This window comes from Nothobranchius furzeri, chromosome 5 (assembly GCF_043380555.1).
Source record: "Nothobranchius furzeri strain GRZ-AD chromosome 5, NfurGRZ-RIMD1, whole genome shotgun sequence".
In the NCBI taxonomy this organism is placed as follows: Eukaryota; Metazoa; Chordata; class Actinopteri; order Cyprinodontiformes; family Nothobranchiidae; genus Nothobranchius; species Nothobranchius furzeri.
Window position 1 is genome coordinate 55,217,143 of NC_091745.1, and position 14,508 is coordinate 55,231,650.

The window sequence follows — 14,508 nt, forward strand, 5'->3', positions numbered from 1 at the left end:
GACCTCCATGGCTATAAAGCATGCAGGTGACATTGCAGTTGATAACTCTCATCCTGGTCATGGTCTGTTCGAACCACTCTCTTCGGGCAAGACGTTCAGTTCAATCTGTGCAAGAACCTCACGCCTCAAGAGCAGCTTCTTTCCCTCCGCTGTAGGTTTGCTGAACACCAGATAACCATTTTAACCATACGGACCTGACCTAGTCACCCCCCATGTTTCTCTCCAATATTCTACTTTTATCATGCATAATCTCTCTTATTTGAGGCATCTGTATTTCTGCATCATTCCACCAAAGCAAATTTCTGGTAACATGAGTCTCACTCATGTACTTGGCAATAAAGCTGATTCTGAGACAGTCGTTTAGGAACCAACTCTGCAAAACCATAATTTAATATGTCTTCCAAAAAATACATTGTATCCTTTGTGAAATAATTCATTTCTTTACTTTTTATTGTTATTATTATTATTTTAAACTTCTGAGGCGCTGTTGTGCAGCACATCTGTTGTTAAGGGAGTTCCATGTTTAGATCTTGGTAACTAGACTGTAGTGTTAATTTTCAAATTTTGCAAATTCTTACATTTGGTTTCATGTCATCTGTATTTTCAAGCTCATTTTGGTGTTTTTTTTTTTCCATACCCATCAAATATATTGTTACAGAATCAACACAGTCAGAAACACAGCATTGCTTCAAATCAGACTTCTGTCTTTTCCCTTTCAGAAATGGGTAAAAACTCCAATAAACATTCATGTGCTTCCTTGGCATCATTAACAACGCTCTCATATTGTCTAAACATAACTTTGACCTTTTCATAAGACCCATTTTTATACATCAATTCAAGTAACTGTCCTTTATCATTGCAAACTCTGTTCAACAAAGTTTTTTATTTTTTCCAAATCAGAGATTGTAGCTAAAAGTGCCTTTTCTGGTAATTTTATCTCCTTTTACCTTTCACATTGTTCTTTTTAGCATTCAACCACATTGGATGATTTTTCACACATTTGACTGCCATCCATCATTCTCTTTTTTAATTCATTTATTTATTTCCCCTTAAACATTAACACTTCAGACATTCTGTTCAAACCAAACCAGTATTTGATCACCAGCTTCATTAAATAGACCCTTTACGTCCTTTTTTTCTTCTTCATTTATTAGTGCAGTTATCTTCACCAATGTGAACCTTTTATTCGTTGATTCAGTTCTTTAGTTTAATTCGTGTGTGCACCTTTGTTTTATTGGCCATTATTTACTAGTGTAGCCAGGGTTTTCCCCCAGAAAACTTACTAAGCCCAGTGGTAAAAAGCCCAAGGGTGGCCATCAAATAAATAAATAAAAAGTTGTCAGAATGTAGAAATGTTTTAAAGCTCTGGGAAATCCGACGGCAAGTATTAACTTTTTCCTTCATGTTTGCACTGAGATGTACAGAGAAGCATCCTGTCTGCTCATTGGTCAGTCAATGAATCCTCTGCTGATTGGTCCTTGTCCCAGTGACAGTTCAGCTTTCTGGGATCGCATCACTGGCTCGCCTGTGCACAGCACATGCACAAGCACAAAATTTCACGTGCACATTTTTCGTGAGTTGCTAAGCAGGAGGGAGACCCATGATTATCGCTTAGTTGCACACATCTCATTGAAAATGAATAGAGGAGAGGCAATGTCACCTCCCGTGTGTCAATCCTCCCGTGTGTCGTTGTGCTGATTTATCGCCCTCCAAAGACTGACTCTAACTTCCTTAATGATTTCTGTGATCTTGTGGCAGACTGCATCCTAAAATATGACTATGTCCTATTTTTTGGTGATTTTAACATCCATATCTGCTGTCCTGACAATGTGCTTGCTAAAGGTTTTTTGAATTTGCTAGATTCATTCAATTTGACTCAATGGGTATCATCCCCAACTCATGCCAAGGGTCACACCCTGGACCTGGTTCTCTCTTTTGGTCTCCCTGTAATGAACCTTGTGACTTTGCCTCCTGTGTTCTCTGACCACTCTCCTATACTCTGTGATGTTACGTTGCCATGTCCTGTCCCTGTGTGTGAAGCTCCAGCTACTAGGTTCAGAGCCCTGGATGCAGAAACTATTTCAAAGTTTGTGGACTGTATGTCTGTAAGGTTAGAGACCTTTAACCCAGATCCATCTAACATTGATCACTATTCACAACACTTTGATGTACTTTGTAATCAGGTCCTGGACGTGGTTGCCCCTCTCAAGCTTTGCAAGTCTCGGCCTAGGAGGGAGCGTTGGCTCTCTGATGTCACACGGGCTTGTAGGCGGACGTGTAGATCCTCTGAGAGAAAGTGGAAAAAGGATGGCCTACAGGTCTCGCGTGAGTTGTTCAGTGCATCACTGGTTATCAGGATGCTGTGAAGGCTGCTAGAACTGCATATTTTGCAGACATCATCAAAACTAACTCCAAGAATCCCAGGATTCTCTACAAAACATTTAATTCTGTTCTGGTGTATCAAGAGCCTAGCTCCATGTCTCCTACAGCTGCTGGAAACTGAAGATTTTCACAGATTCTTTGTTCATAAAGTATCAGGCATTAGACAAGCTATTTCTGGTAACTCTGTTGACCCTGTTCCAGTTCCTCCATCACCACCCACCCTGAACTCCCTCAATACTGTTTCACACTCTGAGCTGAGTAAGCTTGTTGCGAGGCAGAAGCCATCTGGCTCTCCACTTGACGTTCTGCCGCCTCGTCTCTGGAAGGCTGCCTTTCCGTGTCTTGGCCCATCACTTGGCCAAATTATCAATGGGAGCCTCAGCACAGGTGTTGTCCCAGCTGCTTTGAAAGCAGCAGTTATTCGGCCGACCCTGAAGAAACCTGGTGCTGATGTCTCTGTGATCGCAAATTACAGGCCTATCTCTACCCTGCCTTTTACATCAAAACTGCTTGAGAAAGTTGTTTATCAGCAACTGGTCTCACATTTTTTAGCTGATTCTGATCTGTTCGAGGTTTTTCAATCAGGGTTCAGGTCTGGCCATAGCACAGAGTCAGCTCTACTGAGGGTCCTAAATGACATCTATCTATCACTAGATCAGGGAACATCTGTGCTGCTTCTGTTATTAGACCTGACAGCAGCCTTCGACACAGTTGACCACGCGATTCTACTCGATTGCTTGGAACGATGGGTTGGGATCAAAGGGTCTGCTCTGGACTGGTTTAGATTATATCTCCACAACAGGACATTCTGCGTTAAACTGGGTGATGTTTTTTAATCTTGGGAGGGGCTCCACTGGGGGTCCCGCAGGGATCGATCCTTGGTCCTCTTTTGTTTGCCATTTATCTGCTACCTCTGGGGTCAATCTTTCGTAAACATGGCCTATCATTCCATCTCCATGCTGACGATTGCCAGATTTACTCTCCATTGTGTCAGGAGAAAGGTCACTCTATCCAGTCCTTTGTGTCCTGTGTTAACGAGGTGAAGTCTTGGCTAATGGCCAACTATCTACATCTGAATGAGGGAAAGACAGAGCTCATTGTTTTTCACCCCCCAACAGCAGGAATGTGGATCCTTATGTTGATCTTGGCCCTCTTTCTCTCTACTCAAAACCAGTTGTTACCAGTTTGGGGGTGAAACTTGATGCTGGACTTAAATTTGATGCTCACATCAATTGTGTGATCCGGTCCAGTTTCTTTCACCTGAGACGCCTTGCAAAAATCAAGCATATGCTGTCGAGAGCCCACCTGGAGTGGGTACTGCATGCCTTTGTAATTTCTAGGCTTGACTACTGCAACTCTCTCTATGCAGGGTTGTGTCAGTCATCACTGCGTCGCCTACAGGTTGTGCAGAACAGCGCAGCCAGGTTCCTGACTGGGACCAGGAAACAGGACCACATCAGTCCGGTTCTGACCTCCCTGCACTGGCTTCCGGTTTGCTATCGCTCACAATTCAAAATCCTCGTCTTTGTTTATCATTTCTTCCAGGGTGGTGGTCCCCCCTATCTAGCCACTCTCCTGAACAAACATTCCCCATCACGCGCTCTGCGCTCCTCTGACCAAGGCCTGCTCGCTGTCCCTCTTTCTAGGTGTCGTACTCGCAGGGACCGGGCTTTCTCAGTCCTAGCACCGTCACTCTGGAACCAGTTGCCACCCTCAGTTAGGCTGTCCCCATCTCTGCCAGTTTTTAAGAGTCACCTAAAAACACACCTCCTCCGCTTGGCATTTCCAGAACATGTTTGATTTTGGCCCTCTTTTATTTTGAATTTATTTCACAGTTTTCATTGGTTCACTCAATCCATTGTTTTACACATTTGTCCTGTACTAGAATGTTTCACCTATTTTGTAATTTGTATTTTGTAATTTGAATTGCTTTTATTTTTGATATATTCAATATATTTACCTTCAGCTGAACCATGTTCAGCGCTTTGGGCTTCCTGACAGGGTTGCGGAAGGCGCTTTATAAATAAAGCTTTGATTGATTGATTGATTGAAGGCTGGCTGAAGACATTGGGTGTTTCATGTTTAATTGGCTTTGATTGAAGTTGTGCTGTTATGGTAAGACAACTCTGTGTTACTGTGGAGACACTTGACGTGTCTTCACTTCTTTTGAGTTTGAAATGGTCCCAAACTTTGGACCGCTTTTGCCTTTTACAAAATTTTTTGTCTTTATAAAATTTTCTCCTTCTTCCTCATCTGTGACTATGATCACGGATGATCGCACGTTGTGCACCAGTAAAATGTGTCATTAGAGTTCAGCTGTTATGCACGCATTTAACAAAAGTTTGAATCAGTCAAAAATGATTCAATGAATTTTTTAATCAAACCATTCAAAACCATTTGTTTTTGTCCACCATAACTGTACATTGATTGTGCAACCGTTTAACACTTTTATTGCCAATAGTGCCCTCTGGGGCTAATGGTTCCACCAGAGTGTGACACTTTGAGCCTTAAATATTCAACCTTTTCACAATATTCTTATTGTCTGAGATTTTAACTTTGGGGTTTTCATAAGCTGTAAGCCATGATCCTCACAATTATGACAAAGAAAGTCTGGAAATATCAAGTTTTGCATGGAATGGGTCTATCTCATATATTAGTGTCACCTTTTAAGTTGAATTGCTAAAACAAATGAACTTTTGCACAATATTCCATAATTCCATGTTTCATCTGTATTTGTAGGAAGTGACAAATAGTTATGCTGGATTGTTTAAGGCAGTGATTTTGATTAGTGGTCTTTGGTAAGTGATGGTTTAAAATTAGGAGCTTTACTAGTTTGTCTGAGATACAAAAATAGATAAAAATAGGTTGTGATTCTTTTAGAGGAGAACATACTCACCCGGTAACTCAAATGTAGCTCAATTACTAGTGGGTATGAGTCAGCCTGACCACTGTAGCAGATTCAATAATGATGGTGATACAGTGGTTTTGTCTGAAACAGCTGCTCATTGATACAAAGACAACCTCTTTAAGTCAAGGACTGAATATTAACTCAAAATCAGGTCAGGTGCAGATTTTCATGCAAATGGAAAAACATGGAAATAATGACCTCATAATAATAATGACTTCCAAGGAAAAAATGAGTAGTGTGCTTTTATCAATGTCTTTGAAAATTGGGAAAAGGATATTGAACATAGTGTGAATAGGATCAATGTTTGAATTTTTTTTTTTCTGAGCAGCAAACTGGTTGTGGTTTTGGAATTCATATGCAGAATGGAAACCATTTGGGAGAAAATCTCAACTTGGCTTGTTGTAAACTGACCCCCTTAAATGTGGCTGTTTGGATGCAGCCTTTAGACGGCTAAAAGGACAGAAGGTAGAGGAAAACTCATCTCTGTGCTGTTCCAAAACAATTTCTGTTATCTGAATTTGGCTCCCTGATCTTGGCCTTGAAGGCTGAAGATTTTCAATAATCCCTCTGGATATTTGCTCTGCCCCTTCCTCCCCCATTCCACACATGGGCATGTGAACTCATTGGATCAGTTCGCCATGAACTCATACCACATCTTATGAGAGTCACTGACTGAACTGGGAGAAAGGTCACGGACTCACTTATTACTGATGCACCACGCATCATCATCATTTATTTATTTATTTCCAACATGCCAATAACATCACAATTAACAACAGGATATAAATCAATAATAAACCTCACAAGATAAATCAATAATAAATCAAGCTGACATTGTTGTAGGCATGTTCGAAAGGGGGTGGGCGGAAGCCAAGCTTATTCAAGCCCACCCCTATTTTTCACTAATAGTTTAACATTTAATATGTAGAAAAAACTCTTAATTTAACAACTTTTTGACCAAAGAAAATCATAACAATTATAATAATGGTAGTCTAGAGAATTTAACAGTTCTTTTCACCATGTCACTTATTACTGATGCAACACATGAACACACAACATTTCACTCACACACACACACACACACACACACACACATTCTATCAACGCTCTCCTTGCCCCCTAAACTCTCCTTCCCATTCCTGGACAGTGGAGGATGCACAGATATAACTGATGACTCCCTCGGCTGCATGGGGATTCTTGCACCCTCCCGCCTGCCTCATGTTCAATTATGTTGTGATTGTCTGAATATGCCCATCCCCCCCCCCCCCCCCCGATTCATTAGCTACAAATGGGAGAGCTGTGAAGTGGCTGCATGCCCAGTCAGCCTGTACTTTTTTATGTGTTATACTGTATGTCTGCTCTTGGAAAGGTTGTACTGGAACAGAAATTTTGTTGGTTCATTTGACAAAAAAAATCAGATTCTACGTTATCTTTAAAGATGCATCTCACGTAGAGTCTCCTTTTTTATTTAAAACAGCAAAAATGTTTAGAGTTCATCTCTCTAAACTAAAATCTAAATGGGATGTCTTCTGGTGACCATCAAAATGACCAAACAATGTATGTAGTATTATTTTTATGATTTTGCATATATCTGCTGTTAAATAATTTTCTTTTTCATCTTTCAGTTCCAGAGGTCTTACCCAAAGGTCTACCATGAAAGATTTCCCACTGAGGAAAGCAAAGCTGCTGTCATTCCAGAGAAAACCCCACGACTCAAACCTCATCTCATGCTCTTCAACCTCAAGAAACCCCTCCAACCTTTTCAGAGGAGCTGGAGTTTTAGGGCATAATGCGCAACAACCGACACTGTTTTACTTCAAGCTGTAAACATTGCAACCTCACTTAGCTGGAAGAATGTGTACAATACTGAGTCTTTACCTGCTTATATTATTTCCTTCTCTATGCGAGTAGGTGGAGTTATGTTGGAACATTGGTACTCAGTACCCAACACAGTTGTATTATTATTAATTGGGCAGCCAGTAGGTGACATACACTCACTGGCCACGTTATTGTAGGGATGCACCAAAAGTTCGGTCTCCGAAAATGACCCAAAAGTGAGTTTTCGGTTTTCAGTCAAAACCTCGAAAACACAGTAGAAACAGACCGTCAGGCGAACTCCGTTTTGTTTTATCTCGCTCCGCCTTATTTGGCAACTTGTTCTTTGCTTCATTACAACAGTCGATTTTGATTTCAAAAGTAAAGTTTCTCCCCTTTTAGTAATGCTGTTTAATTAAGATCGCTTGGATATTCATTTCAATTGTGTGACACTTTTTAGTTTCTCATCTACTGCGTCTGCCTGGATTTTTTTCTTCTTCCTTTACGTTCCTGCTACGTCTGTTGCGATTAGCGGTGTTTTTACCATTCTTCTACAACCACCATGTCCAGAACATGGTAAACTAAGCTTTGTATCATGTGTGATCCACATGAAGTATGCAGATTCTCTGATGTTGCGCACAGCAGCAGCATCACTTTCTTTTTCACTGGACGAGTGAACTGCGGTGAGGAAACAACATTTTAATCAGAGGGTGAGAATCAGTCAGCCATTAGCAGACAAAGAGCTTTGTCAACAGTGAACAGATCTGTCAGCATTGTAAGTTTCTCTTCTAATAATTGATAATATTCGCCCTCTGTGTGCTCTGCTCCGCTCGTCTCCTCTCCTCAGTCGTGTGTCTCTGACGGGGGGTGGGTGGGGGTTGAGGCAGTTTTGAAACTCCATAAACTATGAAAATATCAATAGAAACACCAAAAACTGTTGCTCAGATTGAAGTTACACATCTCCACTATCTTTTGGTGTAAAGTAATAACTTCGTGAGGGATTATATTTGCTGCTGTGGCTCGTTAAACGTAATATTGCAACTTTGGTGCTTAAAGTGTTAATTTTTTAGTTCTCAGCAGGCGTTTCAGTTATAAGACTGTACATTTAATATTATTATTATTTCTTAATTATATGTTATTTAATGTACATGAGTGGGGTCCAGTGAAACATTTTATAATTTATTTCGGTTTTTCGGCCTTGGTTTCCTCATTTTCGGTTTCGGTCGAGAATTTTCATTTCGGTGCATGTCTACTTTATTGAGTACACTTGTTCAACTTCTTGTCAGCATGCGTAGCTAATGGCTGCAACTCAATATATTAAAACATCTAGACATGTTGAAGATGGTTTTGTGCAGTTCGAACTGAACATTAGGGGGCATTTTCACACTAGGGTTGTCTAGGGTTAACAGAGAAAGGTCTGAAAAAGAAATGATCAATTGAGCAGCAGCTGTTTAGATGGAAATGTCTTGTAGAGGTAAGAAGGGACTGGTCAGACTGGTTCTAAATTATTAAAAGACAATAGCAGCTCAGATAACCCCCAGATCCTACCAAAGTCTGCAGAGCAACAGCTGCTCCAGATGAACTCCAGCAGCAGAAGACCACGCCAGGTGTCTCTTCTGTCAGCTAAAAACAAGAAAACAGGATTCGTAGAGCTGGACCAGAAGAAACTGGAAAAGTTTTTCCTGGTCGTATGTGTCTGGATCTCAGCTGCAACATTCAGATGGGTGGGTCAGAATGTGGAGTCCGCTCAGATCATCTCTATCTGGTTTCTAGAATAGGAAAACTGGACTCACGAGAGTTCACGAGATCTCAATCCAGTTCAGAACCTTTATAGTGTGATTGAACAGGAGATTGTTATGCATGTAGCTGTGATGCTGTCATGTCAGCACGCACCAGAACCTTTTAAGAGGGTTTGAAACATCTTGTTGAATCTTTGAACAACTAAGACTTCTGAAGGCAGAAGTGGTCCAACTCGTTACCAGTAAGGTGTACCTAACAGAGTGGCCACCCTGATTCTTTTTCAACCCACTTACCAACATATGATAGTTTGTAATTTATACACGTCATAATGTATTGCAAGTAAACGAAGGTCCAGCATATCTGCTCTGATATCCTCACTGCCTCCAGATAAGAGAAACTCTTCTGTATCAAAAGCAGAGTTAATAATGTCAGAACTGATCAATAAGATGGTCCTGACTAATTAAGCCCTGGGGTCCGATGCAGTTCAGCACCACATTTGCCACAGCTGATTGAACATATCTTATAAATACACTTTCAAAGGTTATTCATTTTTTATAGCAAAGCACTTAAATTTATAAGGATGTTGGTGAAATCGATGGCACATCCTTCTTCCTGAAGGTTCCAGCATTGCTCTTCCAAAGTTTAGCATTTATTAAGGTCAACAAAAGGTCAACCTTTTTCATTTTCAAAATGCATTCACCTTTAATCCTTATCTGGTTAAACACTTTACTGTCCGTTGACGCTGAAATATGTTTTTTGTTCCGTCATCTATAAATTCTAAATTTTGGTCAGAAACAGTAACTATTTACTAACTGTTCTAAATACGTTGTTTGTATAGAGACAAGTTTATTTTTGTGTTTAACAGAGCTAAGACGCAGAGCCTAAGTAGTTAATACTTTTGAACTGTCTTCCAGTTTATCAGCCTATATGAGTTGGATGTTATTGCTTTTCAGTGTTAATGATTAGAAAACATGTAGTATTGAGTTACATATCTGATGCAAATGTGTATTTTTTTCATCTGATACTTTGGTTTGAATAGTAAACATGTGGGTCTTAGGCAGCTTGATCTTGGGATAATGATGAGTCCACACTTAGAGGCTATGAACATATCAACAGTTTATGGAGAAAGGTAAACATTAACATCAGGTGTTTGAGACACTGGTACAGGACTAAATCATTACTGGATTATGGTGAATCCCTTTCTCTCACAACCATTTCTTACACCGTACTTGACTTCTACGCTCACTGCACTATAGTCAAACATTTTATGTGTTGACTCGTTGGTTTTATTCTGTATATAAGAACTGTTTCTTTCACTGGTACATATTTCAGATCAAAAACTTTTTTTTTTATTATCAGAGCAACCACTTTGGTCTTACTATCTGCTGTACCATATTAATCATGTTGTTCCCTTAATTTGAGACTTAAAAGTGTGTTTTTTATGTGATTTTCATAAATAATCTTTAATGCTGGAAGAACTGTTACACTTGAATTGCTGCACAAGACATTATAGTTTATGGAAAAAATCAATTCATGTGAATGCTAATTTTTGTATTAAAACTAATTGGTTAACATAACATTCTTGTATTTGTGTTCTTGTTTTCATGTTCATCCATTATCTAAGGCCTTGTCCACACCTATCAAGTTTTTTTAAACGATTATCCACTCTCCCAAAAAAACTAAAACGTCCACACCACCTCGTTTTTAGAAAATTCTCCATCCACAGGGCATAAGGGCCTTAAGCACATTCATATGCATGTAAGACCTGTAGGTGATAGTAGTTATCCTGAAGCCTATCCATTTAGTCTTCCTGCTCAAAGTTTTCCCACCAGCTTGCAGTGTGTTCCGGTCTGACCCCAAACCTGCATTGGTTTCTTTGCTGAGAAACCTTCCTTAGATGTGGAAAAAGCAAGGTGGCGGGCAATAACCATCCTTAACCTCGTCCTTCACCTGTGGTCTTTGACAAGTAGCAGCAATTCTGCTTGTAAAAACAGACAAGAGCACTTGGGCGATTGATAACGCAAGCACAGCTCTGAGGGTATCCATGTTGTAGTGTAAACACAGGTCGCAAATGTGCCATTAGCTTTTTTGTCAGACAAAACCCAAAACTGGTTCTTTCTGTCCACACAGAAACACTTAACACGAAGAAAACACAAATCTTCACTGGTCGTTTTTGTTGTGTAAATTTGCATTTTCTTGTGGAGGACAGGCCGAAACATAGAAATATGTCTTCATTTAGGGAGACATACCGGGCTACGTGTGGACAGAGCCTAAGCTGATTCATCCTCAGTAGGGTTGCAGGGCCATGCTGTCTCCAGCTGTCATCAGGCAAGAGGCAGGAGACAACTTTGACAGGTATTCTGTCCATCACCGGGACGAACAACTATTTACTCACTCCTAGGGATAATTAGTTTCCTACCAACCCAACATGCATGTTTGTGGTGTGGACAGAAGCTAGCCTAGTGAACTAGACCAAATTCTTACTTTGCAAAATTTGGTCTAGGAACACTCAATTGGAACTTCTGCGACACCTAGCAGCATTCTGGCAGGCCAAACAGCTCTCTATATTATCAAACTGATAGAGCGCTGTCATTTCTCCACAATGGTGGGCCAATCACAGTGTTATCAGTTTTGTGGAATGCTCCTAGCACTATTGGTTTGTTGGGCGAGATGATCCTATGGAGTGGAACAAGATGGCGACAGCTTGTTTGAAACAGCTTTTACATCAATTTTAGATTATTTGGACTATTGTGATTTGGGTTTTATTAGAATTGGGAGCAGATAGATGTATTCAAATCTTTTATTTAGAAAAAAACGTATTTTCGCCTTCAACAGCAGACTGCCTCGTTTGCCGACATTCGTTGCGGTGAGTACGTTGTTTGTGTTCCAGTAGCATGCGGAGATCATTTGAGAGACAATGGAAGAACCTGACCCACAACCGAGAACCGTCAATGGAGCGTTGCCAGGCTAAATATCTATTTATTTAGTCTAGCTTGCCAGGGAGGAAGCTGGATTACCCAGAGAAAAAACATGCATGCATCAGGAGAACATGCTAACTTCCCACAGACAGGATTCTAACTGGAAACCTCCGTGCTTCGATGCAACAGTGCTACCAACTGTGCCCAGGTTTTATAAACGGTGGGTATAGAAAAGAATCCAGAAGTATCCCTTTGGTTTGACTTTGATTTACAAGAAAATGTATTCACCTTGTCAAGCATCGTACATTTTGTGTATTTACATTTTCCACAGCCAGTCATTTTAATGGCTGTCCGATGCTTTTCCATCTTTGTTCTCATCGTTTCATGCACAGATGAAAAATTCTCAGATATGGAAGCATACAGTGAATGATAAATTGTATAAAGATGCAGGGACTGGGAGGAGGAGAAACTTCTGTGTGATGCAGCAGAACTGTCACAAGTTGTCTCTAGATGCTCATCAGTGCAAACATCCCACACAGTAAACACTTTGGCTCAAACTCGTAGGATGAAAAAAAAAAACTAAGATTTTCTTCCCACGCAAGTCCCTTCCACCATTATGACTCACAAGGTTAAAGTCATGGTGTGCAACATCTCTAAGGCCCTGACAGCAGGTTTCTGAAGTTATTGAACAAGTCCCAGCTTCTGAGTTAAAATATTGAAAGTTTATCCCCAGCAGAGACCATTTTCTATAGTGTCGTAGTATACACACACACACGGGCGTGTGCGGACCCAGTGTTTTACAGAATTCAGACCTTTATTTAGGTCAACCCATATAACACAAACACGTGGCGGACTTTCATTACAGGATGGGCCAAGACCACTGCCCTGTGGGGTACCAATATTTTTAGTGATGCTAGCTGAAGTTCTGTTTCCAGTGCTGACTGATTAAATGAGGCCCTGAGTAAATAGGCTGCGCCACTTCAGTTGAAGCATGTTTGAGTGTCCCACATGAATGATGCCTTGGAGAAAACCCAGGAAATCTGCTCTATGCTACCCATGATGAACTGGAAGGGACAGATGCACAGAGGAATCTCAGAGTTCCTTTTAGGAAAACACTTTTTTGTGCAATGAGGCACACTGCCAGTCTGACTCAGAGTAATGTTAATAAAATTAGAAGTTCACAGAATCATGTGTTTGAAGCTTTTCTGTGACCTGCGAATGTTTGTGTACAAACTTAATTGGATTCATCTGTTGATAGTTTTGCCTGAGTGAGACCAAACGCTCTGATGAAAAAAATCTGATCTACAGTTAATGAGGAGCTCAGTGTTCTGAGTGCTGAATGAAAATTAGAGTGAATTTGCATTAGCACTCATGCGCCTTCATAGTGTCCCTATGCAATCTAATAATAATCACGCATTTGCTATATAATTATAACTGTTAGCAAATCAAAATTAAAAATTTCTGCTGAGGGATAAGAGATGGGCATTAAATAGAAACGATTTTGAGAAGCTGTGTGAATGCTTACTCAGAGTGATAAAAGTTATAAGAAAATTATCTTACCCTCAGTTTTCTGCAGCACAGTCTGTATCAAAAGCAATGCATGGTTATAGAACACCTTCAGAATAAAGATCCAAACTCTGGGGATCTTCTAGTGACACAAATTCAAAAATGCCTCATGTTTCATGCAAAAGGAGCTTTCAAAGCTTTCTGCCACACATTTGGTGCAACAACATACATTTTACAGACCTAATGAGGTAAAATACCTAGAATTACCTACCTTTAAGCTAATGGTGGCAGGGCACAGCCAAAGAAGCATTATTAGAGACTAATGACTCTGTGGAAGTCATCATCTGTTATAAATGATGTGTCTGTGTAAAAATATATGAAAAAATAAGCCCAGGCACCTGATCTGTGGTCTTTCTTATGCTCCAGGATGTATCAGTACATTAATATTCTGGCCTGTTTGCCTGCAGCTCGTACAGTAAGTGTTCCACTGAGGGGGGTGTGATAGTCGATGTCTCAGCAGTGGAGTGAAGAAGAGAGAATTAACTCCATCATCAGGGGCCTCTTCTGCCTTTGTAGCCATGAGTGCAAATCCTGATCTGAATACAAAACAGGCTTTTTGCTCTTAAATATCGAGACTGTAATGGTTCCATCAGATACTGCCTGGCATTCTATTCAAGGATATTCAACATGTTTGATCTTTAAAGAGCAAGTCACCCCCCAAATCACCTTTTTTTCTGATAAACTATATAAATGCGTGTCTAATTGTGCTGCAGACACGTGTAGTCAATAGTTTTGCACTTTAGTGAAATGGTAAATGGCCTGTATTTGATATAACGCCTTTTAGAGTCCTGAAACTCCCCAAGGCGCTTTACAAATCAATCAGGCATTCACCCATTCACACACACATTCACACGGTGGCGATGAGCTACAATATAGCCACAGCTGCCCTGTGGCGCACTGACAGAGGCAAGGCTGCCGAGCAAAGGCACCACCGGTCCCTCTGACCACCACCAGCAGGCAAGGAGGGTTAAGTGTCTTGCCCAAGGACACAGCGACAGCAGCAAACTGTGCGGGGCTCGAACCTGCAACCTTCCGATTATGGGACAAGCACTTAACTCCTGTGCCACCGTTGCCCCGGTGCATTTTAGCTAAAATTTAAATTTTCAGCCTAAAACTCAGTGTTGTGCTGTTGTCAGGTGAAAACTCTGCACTACATCTGCCATCCCTATTGGCTAGGAG

At 40.7% G+C, this 14,508-nt stretch overlaps 1 protein-coding gene across 1 annotated transcript in view; it reads left to right on the top strand.

Moving 5' to 3' along the window:
* Positions 1–10,422, top strand: part of LOC107378930 (DEP domain-containing protein 1B) — a 40,706-nt gene extending 30,284 nt beyond the window's left edge. The window contains exon 11 of the mRNA XM_015949422.3: positions 6,916–10,422. Coding sequence (XP_015804908.1) covers positions 6,916–7,080 — 165 coding nt within the window. The 3' untranslated portion in view covers positions 7,081–10,422. The remainder of the gene's footprint in view (positions 1–6,915) is intronic.
* Positions 10,423–14,508: the final 4,086 nt, after the last annotated feature.